Source organism: Meleagris gallopavo, chromosome 8, assembly GCF_905368555.1.
Source record: "Meleagris gallopavo chromosome 8, MGAL_WU_HG_1.1, whole genome shotgun sequence".
Lineage (NCBI taxonomy): Eukaryota > Metazoa > Chordata > Aves > Galliformes > Phasianidae > Meleagris > Meleagris gallopavo.
Window position 1 is genome coordinate 25,151,946 of NC_139411.1, and position 20,540 is coordinate 25,172,485.

Sequence of the window (20,540 nt, forward strand, 5' to 3'; positions counted from 1 at the left end):
GGCCATGGGCAGTCTGATCTAGAACCTGATCTAGCAGCTGGCAGCCCTGCCTGTGGCAGGAGAGTGGAACTTGATGATCCATGGAGTCCCTTCCAACCCAAGCCATTCTATGGTTAAGGTCAGATTTTTGCCTAAGGCTTTTCCAGAAAGGTCTAAGAAGGCACTTGGGAAGGGCAGTGTTCCAAAGATTTCTACATGGAATGATGACACTTTTGTAAACCTGTCTCTGGAGTAAAATGTAATTCCAAGTATATGCTTGATACTGTATATCCGTATATTGTTTGTGTAATATGCTATATACAGCTTCAGCTGCATATGCACTTGTAGAGGTGAGTTTAGCTTCCTCAGTCCAGTATCTTGTAGTAACATTTTAGGTCTGTTTACAACAGGTAGATAAAGGAGACAAGCCAACATCTTAGCATTGTGGATTTCATTCTTTGGATTGCAATCCAGATTCTCATCTTTGTTTCAAGCTTGGGGTTGGCTTTTTTTTGTTGTTGTCTGGGGTTTTTTTTACGTGATATCACACCTAAGTGACAGTAAAATTATCTGTTCTCTAGAAAATCACGAGGATCTCTATACCCAGAATGCCAACCTAATATCTGCAGAGCTACCTGTGGTCGTGGTGAACGGCAAGGAAGATGCACACGATGTGGAAGAAGACCTCACCAAGAGGGTCAGTCAGTTAACCACTAGTACTGTGGAGAGCGTAGAGATTACCATTAAAAGCTCTGAAAAGATAGAAGAGGCCCTGTCCCCTGAAGGGTCACCTTCCAAATCCCCGTCAAAGAAGAAGAAGAAATTCCGCACCCCGTCTTTCCTGAAGAAGAATAAAAAGAAAGAGAAAGTGGAAGTGTAAGTGCAGCTCTGTTGGGAGGAGGTGGTGCACATTTTAAACGTTTAAGTTGACCATTAACAGAGTAGTGTTAGGGGTGTGCAGTAACTGGACTTTTAACCTAAACAAAGAGGAACTGGAAAAGGTTTTGCTTTAAACAAAACAGAAACAAACAAACAAAAATAATAAAAAAAAAGACTTTCATATTAAGTGAAAATTAATTCATCTCTCACTTACCTGAGTCCGAAACCGCTATGAGGGTTTGAAACATTTCATGTTTCATGTTAAACTACACTGGCAGGTGCTCAAATACCATCATAGCGAGATGAAATACCATCACAGTATGCAGCAACAAGTTCTGCCCGGGGTATTTTGCAGACCTTGACATTTTCAGTACAGTAAAGTCTTTATTAAAGTTATTGTTGGGTGATCACATAACTTTCTTTTTAAAAAAAAAAACAACTGCTGTCTGAATTGGTAACCAGATCATACCTTTTTGTATTGTGATTTTTGACCATATATCTTATGTTTCTGTACCCCTGCTTGGGTGGGTGCATATTAACAGCACACCTTTAAATCTTTTTTAAGATTAGATCATATAGAAATACTATACACTGGCACATAACACTAGGGGGAAAACTGTGTAAGAGAAAGTTTATTTGGAATTATTCAAAATGTCAGAGAGCTCCATTCATTGACAACTTCTTTGCCAAATATTTCATTTTAGTGAAATATAATTTTTGAAGACTTCTTTTTTATTCTGTCTGTCGGGGGGAGGGGGAGACCCTTATTTTTCAAGAAGGGGGATTTTATACACGTAACATTGATAATTTAGTTTAACTGCAAAACAAAAAGAAGATTTTATATGTTCAAATGTTTGTATACCATTCAGTATAAAAATATTATAGGCATGTGAACCAGGCATTAAATAGTAGAGTGTATTTAAGAACGCTTGGTTTAGAGTATACTTAAATATAATTCAGGAATCCAGGAACTTAGAAATTAGAAGACAAAAATGTATAACATTGAGCTGGATTCAAGTTTAAAATTTACTGTGTTGGGTTTTTTCCTCATGGTATTGCTAATGAATGAAGAAAAATAATCTCTTAACGTAACCAAATGAAGGAAACAAAGCTGTTAAAAGGGAAGTGAAACAGTGAGAAAATAGGAGGAGACAAAGAAAGTAAAAGTTTGGTGATTATTTTTTTTAAATATATGATATGGATTGTGGGATATTTTTATTAAATCAGCAAAGTGACATTTCCATATTAGAAGTTTTAAATAATTTGTGTGGATTCATGCAGAGTGCAACACTTGTTGTTGTTTTTTTCCTCACTTTTGTTTGAATTGCAAAAGGGTCTCATGAATGTGTGTTGTCCTTTGGATGAACCCAGAACAAACCAGAGCCTCGTGCCATGGGTAGGGTGGTACTGCCACTTGCTCATTTTTACTGATATTGTCATTTTATTACTTTTACTGTATTGTAAATACAAACTAAACATAGAAATTAACATAGGTTTTTCTTCGCTGTGTCAAACGTCTGTAAATCAGTCATCGCAATAGGAAGTGCATTTTAAAGATCCATGTGATTCCCAAATTACCAGTTGAAATATTATACAATATATAATTGTTAAATATGGCTGGAGAGTGGTTTGGCATGCACAAATGTTGATATAGCATGTTCGGGGGCTGGTTAGCTTTGACTGTGTAAGTGTGATAATGCAGTGTTGGAATGGATCCTGGAAACAATTTTCTAGCTATCACTAAATACTGGAATCAGTGTTTTTAATCATAGTAGAAACTTTCAGTTGCTTACTTTGTTTTTTATGTTCTACATTATTTGTGTTGTATTACAACATATGTAGAGACAGTAACCTGTGAACTACGCTTTTCATAACTTTTTTAAAAATATATCTAAATGAATGCAATGTGCATAAATATTTTTTAAAATGCAACCGTGAACTATTTGCACCTTTTGCTAATGCCTCTATTTACTTGCTTTGGCATAAAGAATGAGCCAGCCAACTCTTGTGTCCTGTGGAAAATATATAAATGTTATCTGAAATTGCTCATAGATGTAATGCTAATTAATGTTAAATCACAAATAAACAGTATTTTAAATAGATGTGTTTTGTAAAGCAGCCGTTTGTTTATACAGTGCTGGTGCATCTCTTGCTTGTAGAAAGATGCTTTGGTTACGTACGTTACTGCTACAGAATTTATTCTGAAGATGGGTTTTCTTGGGTTTATTCTGAAAACTATGGAGGAAAATTGGCTGGTCTTACTAGAGAGCTGTTGTTTTCTGTCTTAGATCCTGGAGATGAAGGAGAAGGGGCTTTTGGTAAACAGCGTGGCATTGTCAGGCAAGGGTCTGAACCCCAGGCGTGCTGGTGCTGCCACTTCTCCTCGTGCTTTGTCTGTCTGGCTGCTTCCTAAGCACGAGCTTAAGCTTGACAGCCTCAGAAGCAGGGCTCAGGTGGTTTAAGTGATGTGTCAGGGAAATACCTTGTTTAAATTACTGTTTCCTTCATGTTAGCAAGGGAAATAAAATGTTTTGTAGGATATCTCTTCTTTCAATGCTATTCAAATGCACCTGTGTCAAGCCCTGCCAGAATATGGTGCACCTCGGTGCCTCTGAGGCAGCAGAATTTGAAGTGCTAAACATTTACATTTATACGAACAACGTGAAACATCTTTAAGGACCTCAACAAATTTTTGTTTTCATTGTCTGTCCACAAATCAGCCTTTTGTTTGCTTGCAAGAAAGCCAAGCTCCAGTCCTCTGCGTCTGGTGACAGTTGCGTGAACTTGGTCTTCCCATGGGGGAGGATAATTCTGGTTCAGCATTTTAAATAAATCTGAAGAGTCAAGTAACTTTTTTTTACTACTGTTCGTCTCCGGGAGTATCTACAGTCTGCTTAGTGCTGCATTTACACGGAGATGGATGCAGTTCTAACACAGAGCAGCTTACACTGCGGGGCTTAGCATGTCTGAAATCTTCTCTGAGCTTTCATCGTTCCAAGAGTCTATAAACCACAACTTTCCTTTGCACTTAGAAATTACAAAACATTATTTACTTCAGAGCTATCTCTAGATGCTGCAAGAGACAGGATAAGTTGTGGTTAAGGCCATTCTGACCGATATTTTCCTGCCTCGCTTACTGGGTTACTGCACAGCATTGAGCATGAAGCATAAATTGCTGCTTTCTCTCAACTTTGCAAAAGTTGAGTTTGCCACTGTTTTGGCCATCACAGGCTTCTAAAACACTGTGTACTGCTCAGTGGAGAACAGGACATCCAGGAAATGTAAGAACTCCTTCGCAGCAGCAGTTCTCAGCATATGTAACCTTCTGACTCACAGAGCAGCCAAATTTGCACAGCAGAAGTGAAAAGCACTTCACTAATATAAAAGTCGCACAGTCCTTTGCCAAAATTTCTAATCTCTGTTGCAAAGCCAGCAGCAGTTGGGAGACTGCAAGAATATAAGGCAGAACCTTGGATTTTCCTGCAGCCTTGTTCTGTGGCAGTGCTTGAGCGCATTACCTTTGAATGTTGCTGGGTTCTCCAAGTCCCTTTGCATTTAATCACTCCTCCTTTTGTCTTTCTGCATCTGCAGGAGCGATGTGTATTGAAGGGTTGAGTCCCGAAGTCAAACACAACCTTCGAAAACCGAACGTTCAAATGGCCATTAGGTGGCATCAGATGGTCGCGTTTGCTGCACCCATTGCCTGCAGTTGGAAAGCTGTTAACAAAAGAGCTTTCAAAGAAAGTATTTTGGTGGGGATTTGGTGGGCGTTATTCCAGTTCCAGCGCAGCGAGATGAAAGCTGACATCTGTCTGCTGGACTGGTTGTTTCTGATTGATTCATTTCAAAATCCAGAAATGGAAGGAGATGTAACTTGGAGGCAGGGCTTCTCCTCTTAGCTCAATGTTTTTGCAGCTACAAATGTGCACGTATTTGCACGTGCAAGTTTGCTGCACAGAAGAATATCCTGCTGCCCAATGTTTTCTCTCTAGCAGCCTCACCCATGGGCTGGGGGCTCTGGGTGTTCCAGATGGCTGGAATGGAAGCAGTAAGGCACCATGGAAACACACAGGGGCACGTGGCTGGGAGCATGAAGCTTTGGGTGCCTTGGTGCTGGGGCAGAGCTTTGCTGATGCCCTTCATCTAGGGGTTTAGTCATGGTCATGAGCACAGAGAACAAATTGCAGGCTGTCAGAGGCTGAGGGTAAGGTGTTGACTCTCTGCATTCTTATGCTTCTCTCCAAGTGTCTTCCTTACATCTCTGTGGGATACAGAGTCCTGGGTAAGTCAGACTTCTGTGCTGATTTGTTACAGCTATGCTTCTGTGTTGGCCAGCCTTGGGAAGGGAGAGGCTGTTAACATTGTTGCTGTTGTGCAGGGAAAACCAGACAAGGGTAGGGTAGGTAGATAGACAGTGGTCAAAGAGGCAGATACCCTGTGTTGTCTCCAGGAGAGAAGAAAATATGTTTGACTTTTAAAATAGTGTGTTGTCAGATGTTTTGTACTTGAGGTTCGCCTGTAAATGAAGTCACGTAAACCAGAAACGGTGGCTACAAGGGTTTTTTTCTACATGTGTTTAGCAGAACTTCCTTTCTAGTCTGTCTGGCCTGGTTTTTCCAGCTTCCTGTTCCTGATCAGTGTTTGCACAGGGTCAAACTCAGGGAGAGAAAACCAATGGCTCAAACTCACATGAGGCAGATGAAGATTTTTTTTCTGTCTGGTTCAGTGTGGTATTTGTGCATCCATGTTGTGCAGACATGACCCTGTGATGCACGTGACTGCGGGGACCCTCTTGGACCCCCCTCATCAGGCACATCACTAAGACATCTCCTCCATTACCTAAAATCAGGTGCTTGAGTTAACATGCTTCACCCTTGCATCCTGGGCACCCCCAGCACTGATTCCGCAAGGTCGAAGCTCACAGGGTTTACAGCCACGGGATCCAAGATCAAAAGGTCACTGGGTATTCAAAGGTCAAGGGTCAAAAGATCATTGTGTCATGGGTTGGCAGGTCAGAGGTCAAAAGGCCCGAAAGGTCAAAGGTAATGGAAGTCAAAGGCGGAAAGTTCACAGAGTCAATGAGTGGTACCAACACAGCCAGACAGTGCTCATGGTGGCATCTGCCCCGAGTGTGCCGACAAGGTTCAGGCCTTCGTTATGGCTTTTTACTGAGTATACAGAAAAAAATAATAATAATAATTGGAGAAATCTTTGTTGCAAGGAAGAGCCAATTGGACATCTGTGAAGATGCTGCGCTGCTCATATCCATGTGCAGAACCACACCGACCACACGGGCACAGAGCTGGGAGTGTGTGGTGGAGGAGGTGGTGTTGGGGGCCCATGTGGTCATGTCCCTGTGGGTACAAGAGGTGGTCACATGCAATGGTGAGACCGTGATGTTATCTGCAGCTTGGCTGTGGGAATTTACCTTCTGAGGTGAGGCTGCAGGAGAGCCAAGCCCAGCAGCAGCACAGCCAGCACTGGGACCAGGTGAACCATCTCTTGGAAAGGGGGAATCCATCAGAGCCACCGGCCAGCAGCCCACTCCTCATCCCTGCAAGCTGTGATGGCCACATGCCTTCCCTCAAATATGGAAATCAGAACTTAAACAGTACATTCTCTGCTCTGCTCTTGCCAGGCTGGATACAGTTATCTGCTTGCTATGGTCTGGGCATTTGCAGGTCTGTAAAAGTGATGCTGACTGATAGCTTGGTTTGTGTCAATATTTAAGGAACACTAAAATCCACCCAGTTATCTATCTAACAGCCTTTCTGTCTGTATCAATATTGAGCGTTATCCATTTCTGCCTATTTTTATAACACACGGCTGCCTTACACACAGCCATAAATGCAGGTTAAGCCAGGCCGAGGCAGGGCACAGCCTGCTCCTTGGCTCTGAGCTCCCTCACTCTGCTGGGCCCGCACAGCCGTGCAGATCCTGAAGGCTGAGACGTGGCTTCACACCCCACCCATGTCTGGAGCCATTGGCTGGGAAGGAGAGCAGAAGCAGATAGCGACGTTTCCCTGCTCTACGGCCTTTTCGTGCTTTGCACGTTAATCTGTATTGTTTGCCCAGCAGTGGCAAATTGCACCCTGTGCAATGCGTTGTGAAGGAAAAGCAATTAAATACTGACCGAACGAGTAGCGTAGCCAGCACGACTGAGGTGAAACAGCTGTAATCTGCATGGCAGCTGGGAAGGAAGTTAAGAACCTTTCTACGTCAGGCTCGGCCCTGCCCGTCTGCCCAGGTGCAGCCAAAAGTGAACTGCGCCAAGGTCTGGAAAAGCACTAATCCCATAGCAAACGCTGGGCATCCCAATAAGTGCTTCATTCTCCATTCCCTGGGGCTGGGAGCTCATTATCTGTGTTTGTCTGACTTGCTACTGCCCTGGAGTTAGGGTCCGGACAGGGACAGAGTGACCCCAGGACAGGTGGACAGAGGCTGTGGCTGAACCCCAGCACCTGACATCCTGCAGGAAACCACAGCCAAAAGACCAGAGAGGCTGACAAAGGGGGTAAGAGTGCAATGTGAAAGTGAAAAGGTCAGCGTCAGAGTGGCAAAAGGCTTATCAAGTGAAATGTTGTTTCTCATAGCTGTGCTCCTTAGCACAGACCGAAGATTTTCCTCTGTTGGTGTGGGCTATCCAGCAGCAAGGTGGAACCTTGAGGAGTCGGTCACCATCAGAACTCTGCATTGCTATCCATGAGCACAGCAACCACGGCAAAACAAAATGAGAGATGTGAGAGCCCTCCAGCAGGTTTTTTTTTTTATGTCTCTGTATCGCCATTGAGCAGTGAGGAATGTCTGCCCTTGACAGATGGGCAGCACAATTATCGCATGGAAAACAGCTTCATCCTTCCAAAGGGCAGCAGCATGCTGCAGGTGGGATTTTATAAAAAGATTACAGTGGTCTCAGCCATAAAAGAGAGAACAGGTGCACCCAGGGGCCTTTGCTGACCAAAATCTAGAGCTGCTCTGGCCTCTAGACCCTGCACTGTCAGCCAGTGCTGTGCAGTGTCTGAGGGTGGGGATACCCACCTGGGGAGGTGGCAAGGAAGTTTCAGTGTGAGTTCAAAGGTTAAGCAACGTTAACGAGAAGGCAAATGCAGACAGTGACGTGCTGGACCATGACTGCTGAGTGTGTGATACTGAGGAAATAGCAAGACCTCCTCAATTCTTGATTATCCTGTCCTTCCTGTTTGCAGCAGGAGCAGAGAGAGGGAATGTGGCAAGCCAAGGTGCCCAATGCTGGGGGGGAGGACTTCTGTGGAAATGCCCCTCTCTGCCTCCCAGCAACATCCCCTGGACACACCATTTCTCCTAGGTTGGTCACCTTGGAACCTTGGCATACCGTCCTCCTGGGCAGCCCAGGTCCCTGCAGGTGCCCAGGTCCCACTGAAGGCCCACCTCTTCCCAGGCTCTCCATATTCATATGCGGACTGAATTTTGGGTTACTAACAATGTGTGGAGCAGAGCACGCTCAGGCAGTTCAGCATTCTGCATCCAGGAGCCAAGAACAAACTCAGAGAGGGAAAGTTGGGGCACTGAGGGTGTGAGGCAGCAGCTAGGGTTCAGAGCTGGCCAGACCCACCGTGTTTTTCAGGGGCAAAAGACATCTTGAACTGAGCTAAAAGGAAAGGGGATAAAAACTCTGATTGTTCTGCCTTTGAACCTGGAGTTGTCACGTGGGGAGAAGCAGCACACGCTGCCCACGGCACGGAAAGCCCTGCTCCAATGAGCCACCAGTGAGTGGCATGGGAGGGCCAAAGTGGATGACAGAGTCACAGCCACGCTGCACTGCCTGGGAGCCAGCCTGGCTCCAGCACGTGCCCCAGGACATGCGTGTGGCTGAAGAAATGCTGTGGCCATGCCTCCTAAAAATAGCCCTGCCATTGGGAGCCCAAGGGGTTCGTTTGCCCAGAGTGACTCAGGTCCCTGTGACTTCACAGCATCAATTAGTGCTCTGTAACGTGTGGATGGATGCACTGCTGGGATAGCAGCTGAGGGCCACGGGGGGGTATCATTCAGAGTGAAGTGATGTCACACCACTGTTGTTACATCTTGAGGAGATCCACGGGAGCCCCTGGGGATGTGGTGGCACCGAGAGCTTTGCACGGGGCTTTGACAGTCCCCGTGTCCCTGAGTGAGAAGATGCTGATCCCTGGATGAGGGGGTGGGAAGTGACATGGGGTGACAAGAGGTGACAATGGGACAGCATGGGGTGACAAGAGGTAACGTAGGATGGCAAGAGATGACACAGTGTGACAAGGGTGACACGGGGTGACACGGGGCACTGCGGGCTCTGCAGGTGCAGGGGGCACAGCAGGGACGCGCGGTGGCCCCTCCTGCACCCAGCCCCGCTCCGAGCCCGGCAGCCGCTCAGAGCAGCACTGCGGCCGCCGCTCGCACTCCGCAGGCGCGTACGGGCCAGGCCGCCCCGACGGGGAGCGTGGGGCGGGGAGGGGGAGTGTGGGGGGGGCGGGACGGCGGCGGCCGCCCTCGGGACGAAAACAGCGCACGAGCGGCAGGAGGCGGCGGCGGCAGCGCTAGGACCGCGGCGGCGCCGGGCTCGGGCTCCGCCGCACACGGGCACGGCCGCACGCTCCGCCGCACACGCCGGGCCGAAGGGCTGCGGCGGGGCATGGGGAAACGCGGGCGGCCGCGGAGAGAACCGCGGGGAGCGGCGGGGGAGGCCGGCGGGGCCCGGTGTCCCCTGGGGGACATTTTTAACACCGGGCCGGGGATGGATACCTTCCTGCACAACGTGCAGGTGCTGCTGGAGGCCGCCAGCTACCTGGAGCGGATCGAGAAGGAAAATAAAAGTGAGTGCGCGCGGGAGGCTCTGCGGAAGGGGGGAAATAAATAATTGCGCAAACTTTGGGCCGGCTGCGGGCCCCCTCGCCTCGAGCGGCGGACAGTCGTGGGACCACCGTGTAAAGTTCGGAGGGAGCGGCGGGGCCGCAGGCGGTGGACGGGAGGGGGTCTCCGCTCGGGGCCGCGGGGAGGAGGCGGTGTCACCGCCGCGCTCCCCCCGCCAGGGCATGGGCGCAGTCACGTAGGCAAACGGCCGCGCTCGCCACGTCGCCGCGGGGAGGGCAGGGCCGGCCACGCGGGCCGAACGGCGGTGCGGGGCAGCAGCCGGCCTTACCGCCGGCCTCCCGCTCCGCGGGCGCGCAGGATGCGCGTTGCCTTTTATGAAGCGGTGCGCACAGTGAGAGTGAGGGTTGACAGGCGGCGGGACGGAGGCTGCCGCTTCGCGCTGGGAACAAAGCGGGCACCGTGTGCGGAGCGCTGCGCGCACCGCGGAGCTGCGCGGAGCGGCCCCGCTGCGCTGCGCCCCGGGCCGGCGCCCCGCCCCCGCGCAGCCACATGGTTCGCACATGGAGGCAACCCGCTGCGCTGATTGGCGAAGACCTCCAGCGGGGCGTGGCCGCGGGTGTTCGCTCCACCAATAAGCGACGCCGGGGTCCCCCATGACGTCACGCGTTGCTGTGCGGGGCGGCCCGGCGGGGTGAGCCCGGGCTGCCGCTGCCGTTGTGTCCCCGGGTCACACGCAGGCTGCTTTCCTTTTCTTCTTCTTTTTCTTCTTCTTCTTCTTCTTTTTTTTTTTCTTCCTATTTTTTTTTCCTATTTCATATCGATTTTTTTCCTCTTTTTCCTCTTTTATTTTCCTCTTATTTATTTATTATTTATTTATTCTCTTTTCCCCTATTTATTTATTTTTCCCTCTTCCCAAAAAGCGCAGCTCCCTCCTCTCTCCCATTCCCGGCGCACGCCGTTCCCCCATGCTCCCCCATTCCCCCCTCCCTCTCGCACAGTTCCGTGCGGTGCCCCCGTGATGCAGGAACGGCTGCCCCCGCACGGACCGCGGTGGTGGGGGGGACCGCGAGCCCTTGTTCTCCACCATCAACTCCACGCTGCTTTTCTCCTCTCAAAAGTAGAAATAGCGCAGTTGTGTTGGTTCGGTTTTTGTTTTTTTTTCCCTCACGTGCGAATCGGTGTTTCATAATGAGCCCGCAGAGCCCCGTATTGGGGGAGCGGAGCGGAGCGGCCGGGCGGTGCGAGCGCTGAGATGATGGAGGAGCGGGCGGAGCTCAGCGCTGCGCCTGAGAGCGGCGGTGCTTTGGGGATCACTGTGGGACCGCCGGTTGTTTTTTGTCTTTTTTTTTTTCTTCTTCTTCTCTGAGCTTGATGGGGATGTGTCAGAATCACGCTGGGGGGGGGGGGGGATTGCCATCAGAATTGTTCTGCCATTGTCTTGCAAGAGTATCTGACATTTCACGCATTTTATTTAAAAATGCATGGTTTTATGAGGTTCTGTGTTTGGAGATGGAGAATAGTGCTCCCCTGCGTGAGCAGCACGTGGGGATATGGGGGTTTTGTTGCCAAATATTGAGAGGAAGCAATAATATCCAACCAGCTCCCTTCCCAGCACTTGTTTTCTCTCCATGTTCCGCTTAGGAGAACCGTGCTGATAGCAGGGAAGTCCTTGCCTCCATCAGGAGATGCTGCACTATGTCTCAGTGTTTATTTGCAACCTTGGCGTTTTGAGTCGAACAGTCCCGGCTGGCCCAGGGCTCGCTATGGAGCGTGCGGTGCAGTACGTGACGGCGGTGAACGGGCGGCTTTGACGTGTTGCCTCCCAAACAAAGAAAATTGCTGTTGGAATTGGAAAACAATCCCTGAACACCACGGGACCGATTCAAAGGGAGAAATAGCTGCAGGAGTGGGAGGGTGACGTCCTGAGTGCATACCTGGTCCTGCTGGAGGGAGAGCCGTGTGCTCAGCTCCGGTTATCGCACCGGGATCCGCTGCCCTTTGGCTGCTGGAGCAACACCGATGGCTCCGTGCGCTCCGTGCCGGCTGCCAGACGGGGATAATGGCTCCGTGCTTATCTTTACAGGCTTCTACCTGGCAATTAGCAGCAACAAAGGAAAGCAGCCCGAAAAGCTTGGGGCTGAGCTGGGCACGTGCTCCATGCTGGAGAGTGACAGTGCCTGCCCCCAGGAAACATGGCCTGAAGAAAACAGAACTGGCAGAGAGGTGTCTGGCCCCACCTGACCTATGCACGTGATGGGGACAAGGCAGTGAAGTACTGGGGTGCTGTCTGGGATTGGTGTTGTGGCTTTGGGCAAGCTGCAGGCAGCGATGACCCCGTGGGATAGCACTGCTTGTCACTCAGATTATAGAATCGTAGAATAATTAAGGTTAGAAAAGGCCTCAAAAAATCATCTAGTCCAGCAATCAGCCCATCACCACCATGCCCATGTGGCTGGTGGTGCGGCAGCAGAAGTGCGTTGCAGTGTAGTGGATTATAGTACAGAGCCTGGATAGAATGGAATCCTATTGTCATAATGCTTGAGTAAAATGGAGTATTTATCTATGAAGATAATGCTGAATCCTTTTTCCAGTTTCATTGCTGGAAATGGGGAGCAGTGCTGCCTGCCTGCTTGAGGCAGCTCCCATGCCTAGACCGTGGAACCCAATCCCAACACACATTGCTAACTGACATGTACAGGTTTCCAAATGACCTGTTTCTAGAATCTGAGCTTGGTATCAAAGGAGTAGAAACAGCACATGAAAAATTACATTGGCTGTTTCCAGAAATGAAAGCCCTGCTGAGGGCAGACCTGGTGGTATATCTATCACCTCTGCAATACACCTCACAATGAGGCCTGCATAGCAGTGTGTAGAAGCAGCTGAAGTGCTGGAGTTGGGAAGGTGTTATTAGAGGGACTTGAAGTAAATTCAGCTGGGGTTGGTATGTGCCAAACATTACCTGTGTGTTCACAGGTTTCTGCTTATGTCAGTACAATTTGCATAAACACATGATTAATTCTTTGGATGTAATGCCTTATCTATAATAGATGTGGTATGTAGATGTGCTGAGCTCACTGCAGAGACAGACATGCTGTCACATCCTCTTCCAAAAGCATGATGGCCAGCAAACCAGTGTGACAGCAGTATCCTTATTCGCAGTTTAGCACAGGTGTGTGTGTACAGGACAGTGGACTTTAGTCCCTGCAAAAAGACAGGCAGATTTTCTTTGCAGTCTGACTTGCAAGTGCTGGCTATGTTTAGTGACCTTCTGACCAAGAATAACAAATGGGTGACTGTAGACTTGTCCTTTGCTCTTCAATAAATCTGTCTGAAAGGTAGGAAAACTGAGCCTTGAGAGTGAGTCAACACTGTATTCAGCTTGTGGCTCCTTCCACTGTCTATGCATTTTTGAGGATCTTTTTTCTGACAAACCAAAGGATGGTTCCCATAAGGTCAATGAGAGCTGAACACATGGCTCAAGGTCAGTATGGATGGTCTTGGATTTTACAGTGATGTAATATGGTGCAGTACAGACCTCCTTCACTTATATATTTTTCTTCCAGCTTACAATACGCTCCCTTCCTTCCTCCTGGTTCATAACCTGGCCACAGTGATTCATGTGTCAGCTACTTCCAGGTTGTGTTATTTTGACTCGTGCTGTTTGTACATCATCATGAAATTCAGAAAGAAGCCACAGCAGGAGAAATGATAGGGTAGAGCAAGAGCTGCAGGGCCGTGCCAGGAGCACTGCTGAGAACTGATCATGTCCTTGGCAGCAGGGCATCCTCAGACTGGCAGAGAAGTGTCTTCTGCTGTTGTCTGGAAAATCCTACCTTTGAGAGACTCCATCCTGTGTATGTTGTTTTGCTGTTTATTTATTTATTTATTTTTCTTGAGGGAGGCCCTATTATGAATTTTGTAGGCGGATCAGTCAAGTGACTGAGTCACTGACTCGGAATGAACTGGGGCACGGTTCAGGTCTGAAAACAGAGCAACACGTCTCCCAGAGGCTGGGAGCAGGCAGCCTAAAGAACAGTACACTCCTCCCTGGCTTTTGCCTTACCCATTGGCAGAGGGTAGTCTTTGGATCAGAGTATACAGCACATGATTTGTTCGCACTCAAACTCTTGGATATCCAGATGGCTTGGCTGTGAAAAATTTCTGTTCTCCCATCAATGGGCTCCAGGTGCCAGTGGGAGTCCTGAAAGGGATTATCTGGTGCCTTGCAAAAGAATGAGGTTCCTGGGTGAGAAATGAGGCCATATCCTATAGGTGCTGTAGGACCCTTGCATAAGGTATTGCAAGCATTGGAAGAGTGTTAAGTAGGGGATTGGAGAGTTGGTTGTTGCAGTGTGTGCCGGAAGGTGGGATATTCAGGTATGTCATAGCTGCTCCCCTGGATGTCAAAAACCAGTTTTGTGAGTTTGTTGTCACCAAAAATTTTCTCATCCGACACCCTCTGTGGATTTTTTTACTGACTTGAGAGCAACAGAAAATGGTTCCTAATGGGTACTCCTGTTCATGCCTTGGTTGCAGGGGTGTTAATTTTGAAGGATTTGAAAGCAAGATTAAGAATTTGCAAGCATTTCCTTTGCCCACCTTCAAATAAACCCTGCAACTGTTGCCATGTTCGTGTTCCTCCCACAGGCTACAAAGAGTTGGAGATAGGACAGTTTGAGAAGAAGCCAGAGAAGAGATGGAAAACTAGGCAGTTTAACTAAAGGTATCACCCTTACTGAAAATAACTTCCAGGTTGCAAAGCACCATGTTATTTCTAAGCCTCGTGCCCAAATCAGAGGGTTGGGCATCTTGATGGGTGAGCTGTATTCTTGTTCTACCTCTAGCTGAGGGCGTCTTCATGCAGTGACTATGCTGCTTAGACCTCAGTTTCCCTTCCTGCAGAGCGGGAAGAAAAGAAACATAAAGTCATTGCAGTTTTGAGAAGCTTAAAACATTACTTTCTGGAAAGCTCCTAGAAGATTCCCCTGATGGAAGCAGCTACTTTAGCGCAAGTGATTGTGGTACTAGTTAAAAAAAAATAAAAATCAAAACAGACCACATCTGTTTTACTTGAATAAAATAACACAGCAGCATTTCAGATGTAAATATTAATTGATTTCTGCACTGCAGATTTCTTCCTGGATATTTAAATTGTTGCTAAGGAGGAGGGAAAGGCTATCAGGGAGATTAACAAATCCATTATTAAGGCTGGAAATGGAGGGCTGCTGAAGTGCCATTTAATAAAATGTAAAAAGCCCCTTTCTAAAGGGCAAAGCAGCAGAACACACAATGAAAGTGAATCACAGCTGCCAGAAGGGATGCCAAGCAGCAAGCACTTATAATCAGAAAACTGTACTTACAGATCATTCGGAGCCACTAAATTAAATGATCTCATTCTCCCCTAAAATACTTTTTCCTTAAGCCCCTCCCCAGCATAGCCTGTGGATTGCTTAACCCCATTTAAAATGTGACTTTGGGGTTTTTTTGGTCGGTAGTTGAATAGCACTAGGCGTCTTCGTGCCATTCCTTTCCATCCACTTTTGCTTCTGTCACACACAACTCTGGTGTTTTGCAGGCTGACCTGACACTGCCTCTTGGGATGACAACTGACAGATTTTACAGATAAGCTGTGGCTGGCCGATCTCTGTTGGGCTCCTTCTTTGGGAAGACATCCCAGTTTACTCTCAAATTTATCTTTGTTTCACACAGATTTTTGTAATTGTGCATTATTTTCTTAAGAAACAAAGACGTGGAAGCTGAGCTGATGTGTGCATGGAGGAGTTGATCTTACATCATCTCATGCAGAACTGATCCTGCTGTTGTTTCATTCTGGTGCTGATTTAATTCACCATATGCATGTGTCCCTCTCCTCTGTACTCTTCTATCTTATGTCTTGAACGTTGGCTCCTGGAGGCTGACTCATGGATGTACTCCTAAATCACTCCTTTATATCCCAGCCGTGGCTTTCCTTTTTTTAAGGAAACACATATCTCCACATGTACCACCTGAAAGCTAGCAATGGTGGTTGCAGTACAGTGATTTTGAGCTTCATCATCATGGTGGATATTTCTTGTTTTATTTGATGTTTAGTATTATTGCTAATCCTAGAAGGCAAATGACTGCCTTGTTTTGGAAGCAGGAAGTCGAGCTAGAGCCCAGAAATGCTGTTGCTCTAACCCCACTGGTGCAGAGCACCTGCGTCCTTTTCCAAAGATCACATGAGTATTCCCTGCTCAAATTTGAGCCATAATGTGTGCTCCTAATAATCCGCGCTGTTAGTCATTTCCAGGATAGAAGACTGTCCCATCTTAAGAGAAACAAGATTCAGGATGACAAGGTTTCTGTAAGAACTGAAGAGTGGCTGAATACCTCTATCAGCTGCAAGCCTGCAGTTTTCTGTGGAAACCTCAGAAACAGTGAATCAGTGAAATATTTAAAGAAAAGCTAACTACTCTGAATCCACTTGGTTTTCTTTCATGTCAGCTCTTGCAGCTCTGCATGAGTCTCCTGATACCTTTCATTGGTCACATGCTAACGGTCCAGACCCGTGAAAAGTAAGCCCAATCAAACAGCTCTTCTGTTAGATTGGTTAGCTTGAGATTTGTATTTTAACTCTGAGTGTTCTGATCAATTTTTTAATGTTCTGTGATTATTGTTCCATTTCCAAGTGTAGATTAAGTACTTTGGATACTGGTTGTCATACAGTTGCATGCTAACAGGTTTTGAAGCTCTACTCTAGCAAACCTTAAAAGTTGTCGGCAAAATTCAGTCACAGAAATGGTGGCGATTGGGTGTGGAAGCTGGGATGTGAAGTGCTTTATTGGGGGATCAGGAAGAGTAGGGATGCACAATGAAGGTGTGACAGTGTCGAGAAGGTGGAGTGTGCCCTATTTGTGTGGTGCTTCAGACACCCCACAGGCTATCACAGGCACACAGACTGCTGTCTGTAGAGCATGTTGGGTTGGGGCACGGATTGTGCACCTCAGGGTGCATTCAGAAGCCCTGGAAGCACGGCAGCTTCTTTTTAGTTAACGCCAGTAGAGATGCAGCCTCTCTTTGCTCTTTTATTGCCACGTTCTCTGTCCTTCCACGTGCGGAAGCCTCAAGGAGAAGCGTGAAGTGACCGCAGGCCTCTCGGCCCAGCCGCGTGCTGAGCCCCAGCGGTGCTCGAGGCAGGGCGGGCGGCTCGCCGTGCCCACTCTCCCGCCGCCGTCGCCTCAGGGCCGGGCCGCGCGTCCCGCCGTCCCCCCACGGGCACAGCCGCCGTCCCACGGCGCCCCGCGGCGGCCCGGAACTACATTTCCCGTGCAGCCCCGCGGCGCGGCGCCCCCCTCCCCCCTTCCCGTGAGCGCCCGGCGGAGGTAAACAAAGTGGTGCGAGGCGTTGAGGGAGGCGGGCGGGGCGAACGGAGGGGCCGGTCCCGGCGGGGCCGCGGGGTAGAGCCGGGCGGCGGGGGGGGTAAGCCCAGGCCGGGGCGGAGGGGCCGAGCCCGACAGGGGGCGAGGGCGGGCTGGGGGGCGAAGCGAGGCGCGGGCGGCGGCAGGCTGGGCGGTAGGGACGGACGGAAAGGCCTCGCTTCGTTGCCTCGTCGGGAGCGGGCGTCCTCGCCATCTCCGCGCCCCTCTGAGGACAGCCGTCCTGGGGAGAGAGGGGTCGATGTGAAGGGGCTGGGGTGAAGGGGGAAGCCGGCAACTCCTCGCCCCGCAGCCCCCCTCTGCCCCCCCCCTCCGCCCCGCTGCGAGCCTGGGGGCCGAGGGGGGCCCGGAGCCCCGGGGGCCATGGAGCAGGTGCAGCTGATCAACATCCAGCGGCTGCTGGAGGCGGCCGAGTATCTGGAGCGGAGGGAGAGAGGTAATGGGAGGGAGGAGCCGGGCTGACCGCCTGTGGTGGGAGCGGGGTCGGGGCCAGGAGTCCCCGCGGAGGGGTGAGAGAGGCCGAGGGGATCCTCGAGCAGGAGCTGAGGCGAGGGGCAGGGCTGGGGTGTGGGTGAGGTGGGAGGGTTGGCAGGAAGTGGAGGACGAGGTGGATTTTCTGGAAGGAAAAGCAGGGGCTGGCTGGAAAGTTTCCCGCTGGACAGGAAAGATGGGGTGGGAGGTCCTGGCGTTGCAGAATGAAACGCGCCTGATTTGCTCGTTCAGAGCTTGAGCAGGAGGAGAGACGAGGCACAATCTGGGCTGTCCCGGCTTCTTTTGACGCTTTCAGGTATTGGAGATGTGCTGGTCTTCCTGCGAGGTTGGCAGAGCTTTTACACTCCTTTCCTCTATTTTCTCCACCTCTTGGTCCACTTCCCTCTGAATACATCAGCAGTTGTGTTTCCCTGTGCTGTTGTGCTCAAGGGCTTCCCCAATTAGGCTGACGAGTCAGTGGTGAAGCCTGCCAGCTGACTTCTTTTTTTTTTTTTTTTTTTTTCTGACCCCTTTTTTTATGCCCTGCCTGTTGATTCTTGTGCAGAGTGCGAACATGGCTATGCCTCGACCTTTCCCTCAGCTCCAAGTCCTGGACTACAAGACCCAAAGCCCACGCGGAGGCTGAGCCGGGCAAGGAAACACAGCGGCAGTGGCAGCAATGCAAGTATTGCCAACAGGTACGACGTGGGCAGGAAAGTGTGGGTGCAGAGCTGGGTGGGAGGATGGAGCTGAAGAGGAAAACTGGGAGAGGTGAGAAAATTTTCCCCCAGGAAAATTGGGAGAATGTGAGTGCAGAGGGATTCAGAACTGGGGCACACAGGCACAGCATCCCTTCTGGATGTGAAGCACTTAAAGTAGAGGGACACAGGGGAGCTGTATCTGCGGTACTGCCAGCTGACTCTGTGCCAATGCTGAGATGCTGCAGAGAGAAGAGAAATAGGGAGATCTGTTCAGAGGGTGCAGGGAGGAAATAGGCATTAGCTATTCCCATTATGTACAGCTGATGTTTTTCCAACCCAGAAGTCACTGTTCTTAAGGGATAGCATGCATGCAACCTGAGCGCTCTGGGGTTGTAATGACAGGCATGACTTGAAGCAAGGAAATGATGTTTTGAAATGGATCCCCTACAACAAATGGGAGAGAGGGAGATGACTGGCTGCTACATGCAATGTGTTAAAAATTCAGTTCAGGAAATTGAAGCTGTCTTTCACTCTGGCTTTCAGGGCAGTGGGATTTCCCAGCTTTCTGATAGCTTGGTAATTGTAGAACTTCATGGTTTTGACACATTGCTTATAAAACAATGTCATATTTCTTGGTTTGTTAAATCAAGAAGAGACAACCGGATTAGGCCTATCACTCTGTGCTATGGAAGGATCTGCTATTCTCCTCTAGTTGCTGTCTTTTTATTTTTCGTGGTGTGTTGTTTGTTGTTGTTGTTGTTTTTAACTCTGTTCTGTGGAATCATTTGGACAGTGCTGAAGATTTCTGGCACAGGGAAACTTTAGAAGCAAAGTATGATTTTGAACAGGCAATTACAAGCTTGCATTTACTGCAGTGGGGCTCATACAATCCATAAAATAGTGGCAGGTGGCTCAGATGATTAAAGTTTTCTTAAGGCCATTGAAAAGAGACCAGTAGAAGCTGTGGAAGAAGGTGTCTGCTTACAGTGATTCTGCTTTGGCAGCATTTGATAATAAAGGTTGTTTGAAGTGATATTAGAACACCTTGCTGCAGGGAACTTTTCTACCTCAGGATCATCACACCCTGGACTCACTGTGCTGCATGTTTGTGTTGCCTGCCTCATTCACCCACCCTCTCCTGATTTGTGGGCAGTTGTAGTCATTTCCTATTTCCCATGAACCCAAAATCCCAATCACTCTGTGTTGAGAATTGACAGCAAATGCTGAATTGAGATGTGTGTTTTTCCCTCATAGGTTTCTTGCATGTTATTTTCCATCCCACACCTCTTTTTCTCAAAGGCCTTTGTCATGGCAACCTGCCCTTCTCCAGAGGAGGGCTGGAAGCACATTCCCCTCAGGAGCTTCCTAGCACTGAATCCTGTTGCCTTGGGATTAGCAAGGGATGCAGAGCACTCCTTGTCTCTGGGACGTGGGTGTACAGCGTGCCCTGCTGGCACAGAGCTCCCAGGCATGCCAGCACAGGGCCCCCAGGCACAGCTCTCTCAGGGCAGCTTTGCACCGAATCTATGGTGGGGGAGGGGGATGGGGTAACAGAGACAGAAGTGATGCTTTCCAGCCTTATTTAAAACCTTCATTATTCAAGGAGTGTTGAACACCAAATGAAATTTCTGGTGTAAAATTGGTAGGTGCTGTCTTTTGGCTTGAGGAATGTCTGCTCCAGGCAGAGATCTGAGCGTTTCTTTCTGGGGAGTTCAGACCTTATCTCATACAGTTGGAAATGGACGTTTCTGTTAGCGCAAGTCGTAGCAGCTTGCACTTGCTGTAGGAGATGGCAGGCCTTCCAGATGGCTGCAGTGCTGGGAAGTGACAACTGTGAAGTTCAGGATGCCTCCAGAATCACTGCAGTGTGTTTTGTGTGATGCTGAGTAGAGCATTAGCCTTGTTTAAAGAAGTCTCTGCATCACAGAATCATAAATTGTTTGAGTTGGAAGGGACCTTTAAAGATCATCTACTCCAACTCCCCTGCAATGAACAGGGACATCTACAACTCTATCAGGTTACTCAGAACCCCCTCCAGCCTGGCCTTGAATGTCTTTGGGCACCACCTCACTAGGCATTCTGCTCCAGTGCCTCACTACCCTTATTGTAAAAACTTATTTTCATATATCCAATCTAAATCTCCCTTCTTTTAGTTTGAAGTAATTTCCCCTTGTCCTGTCACAACAGACCCTGCTAAAGAGTCTGTCTTCTTCTTTCTTATAGCTGCCCAGTATAACTTCCAGAGGTCCCTTCCAACCTCTGTCAGTCTGTGTTT

General features: G+C 48.8%; 2 protein-coding genes across 7 annotated transcripts in view; both read left to right on the forward strand.

Annotated features, from left to right (window-relative positions):
- The window catches only part of ADD3 (adducin 3), a 90,391-nt gene extending 87,431 nt beyond the window's left edge, over positions 1–2,960 (forward strand). For all 4 annotated transcript variants that reach the window (XM_085229040.1, XM_085229042.1, XM_085229041.1 and 1 more), the window contains one exon: positions 561–2,960. In XM_085229040.1, the coding sequence (XP_085085166.1) occupies positions 561–859 (299 nt within the window). In that variant the 3' untranslated portion in view covers positions 860–2,960. The remainder of the gene's footprint in view (positions 1–560) is intronic.
- Positions 2,961–9,049: 6,089 nt separating this feature from the next.
- MXI1 (MAX interactor 1, dimerization protein) overlaps positions 9,050–20,540 on the forward strand; it is a 52,222-nt gene continuing 40,731 nt past the window's right edge. The window contains exons 1-2 of one of the 3 annotated variants that reach the window (XM_085229048.1): positions 9,050–9,089; positions 18,130–18,262. In XM_085229048.1, coding sequence (XP_085085174.1) covers positions 9,065–9,089; positions 18,130–18,262 — 158 coding nt within the window. In that variant the 5' untranslated portion in view covers positions 9,050–9,064. Of the gene's footprint in view, positions 9,090–9,344; positions 9,681–17,143; positions 17,530–18,129; positions 18,263–20,540 lie in introns of those variants that run through there. The other 2 variants (XM_085229047.1, XM_003208151.4) reach the window with 2 other exon arrangements.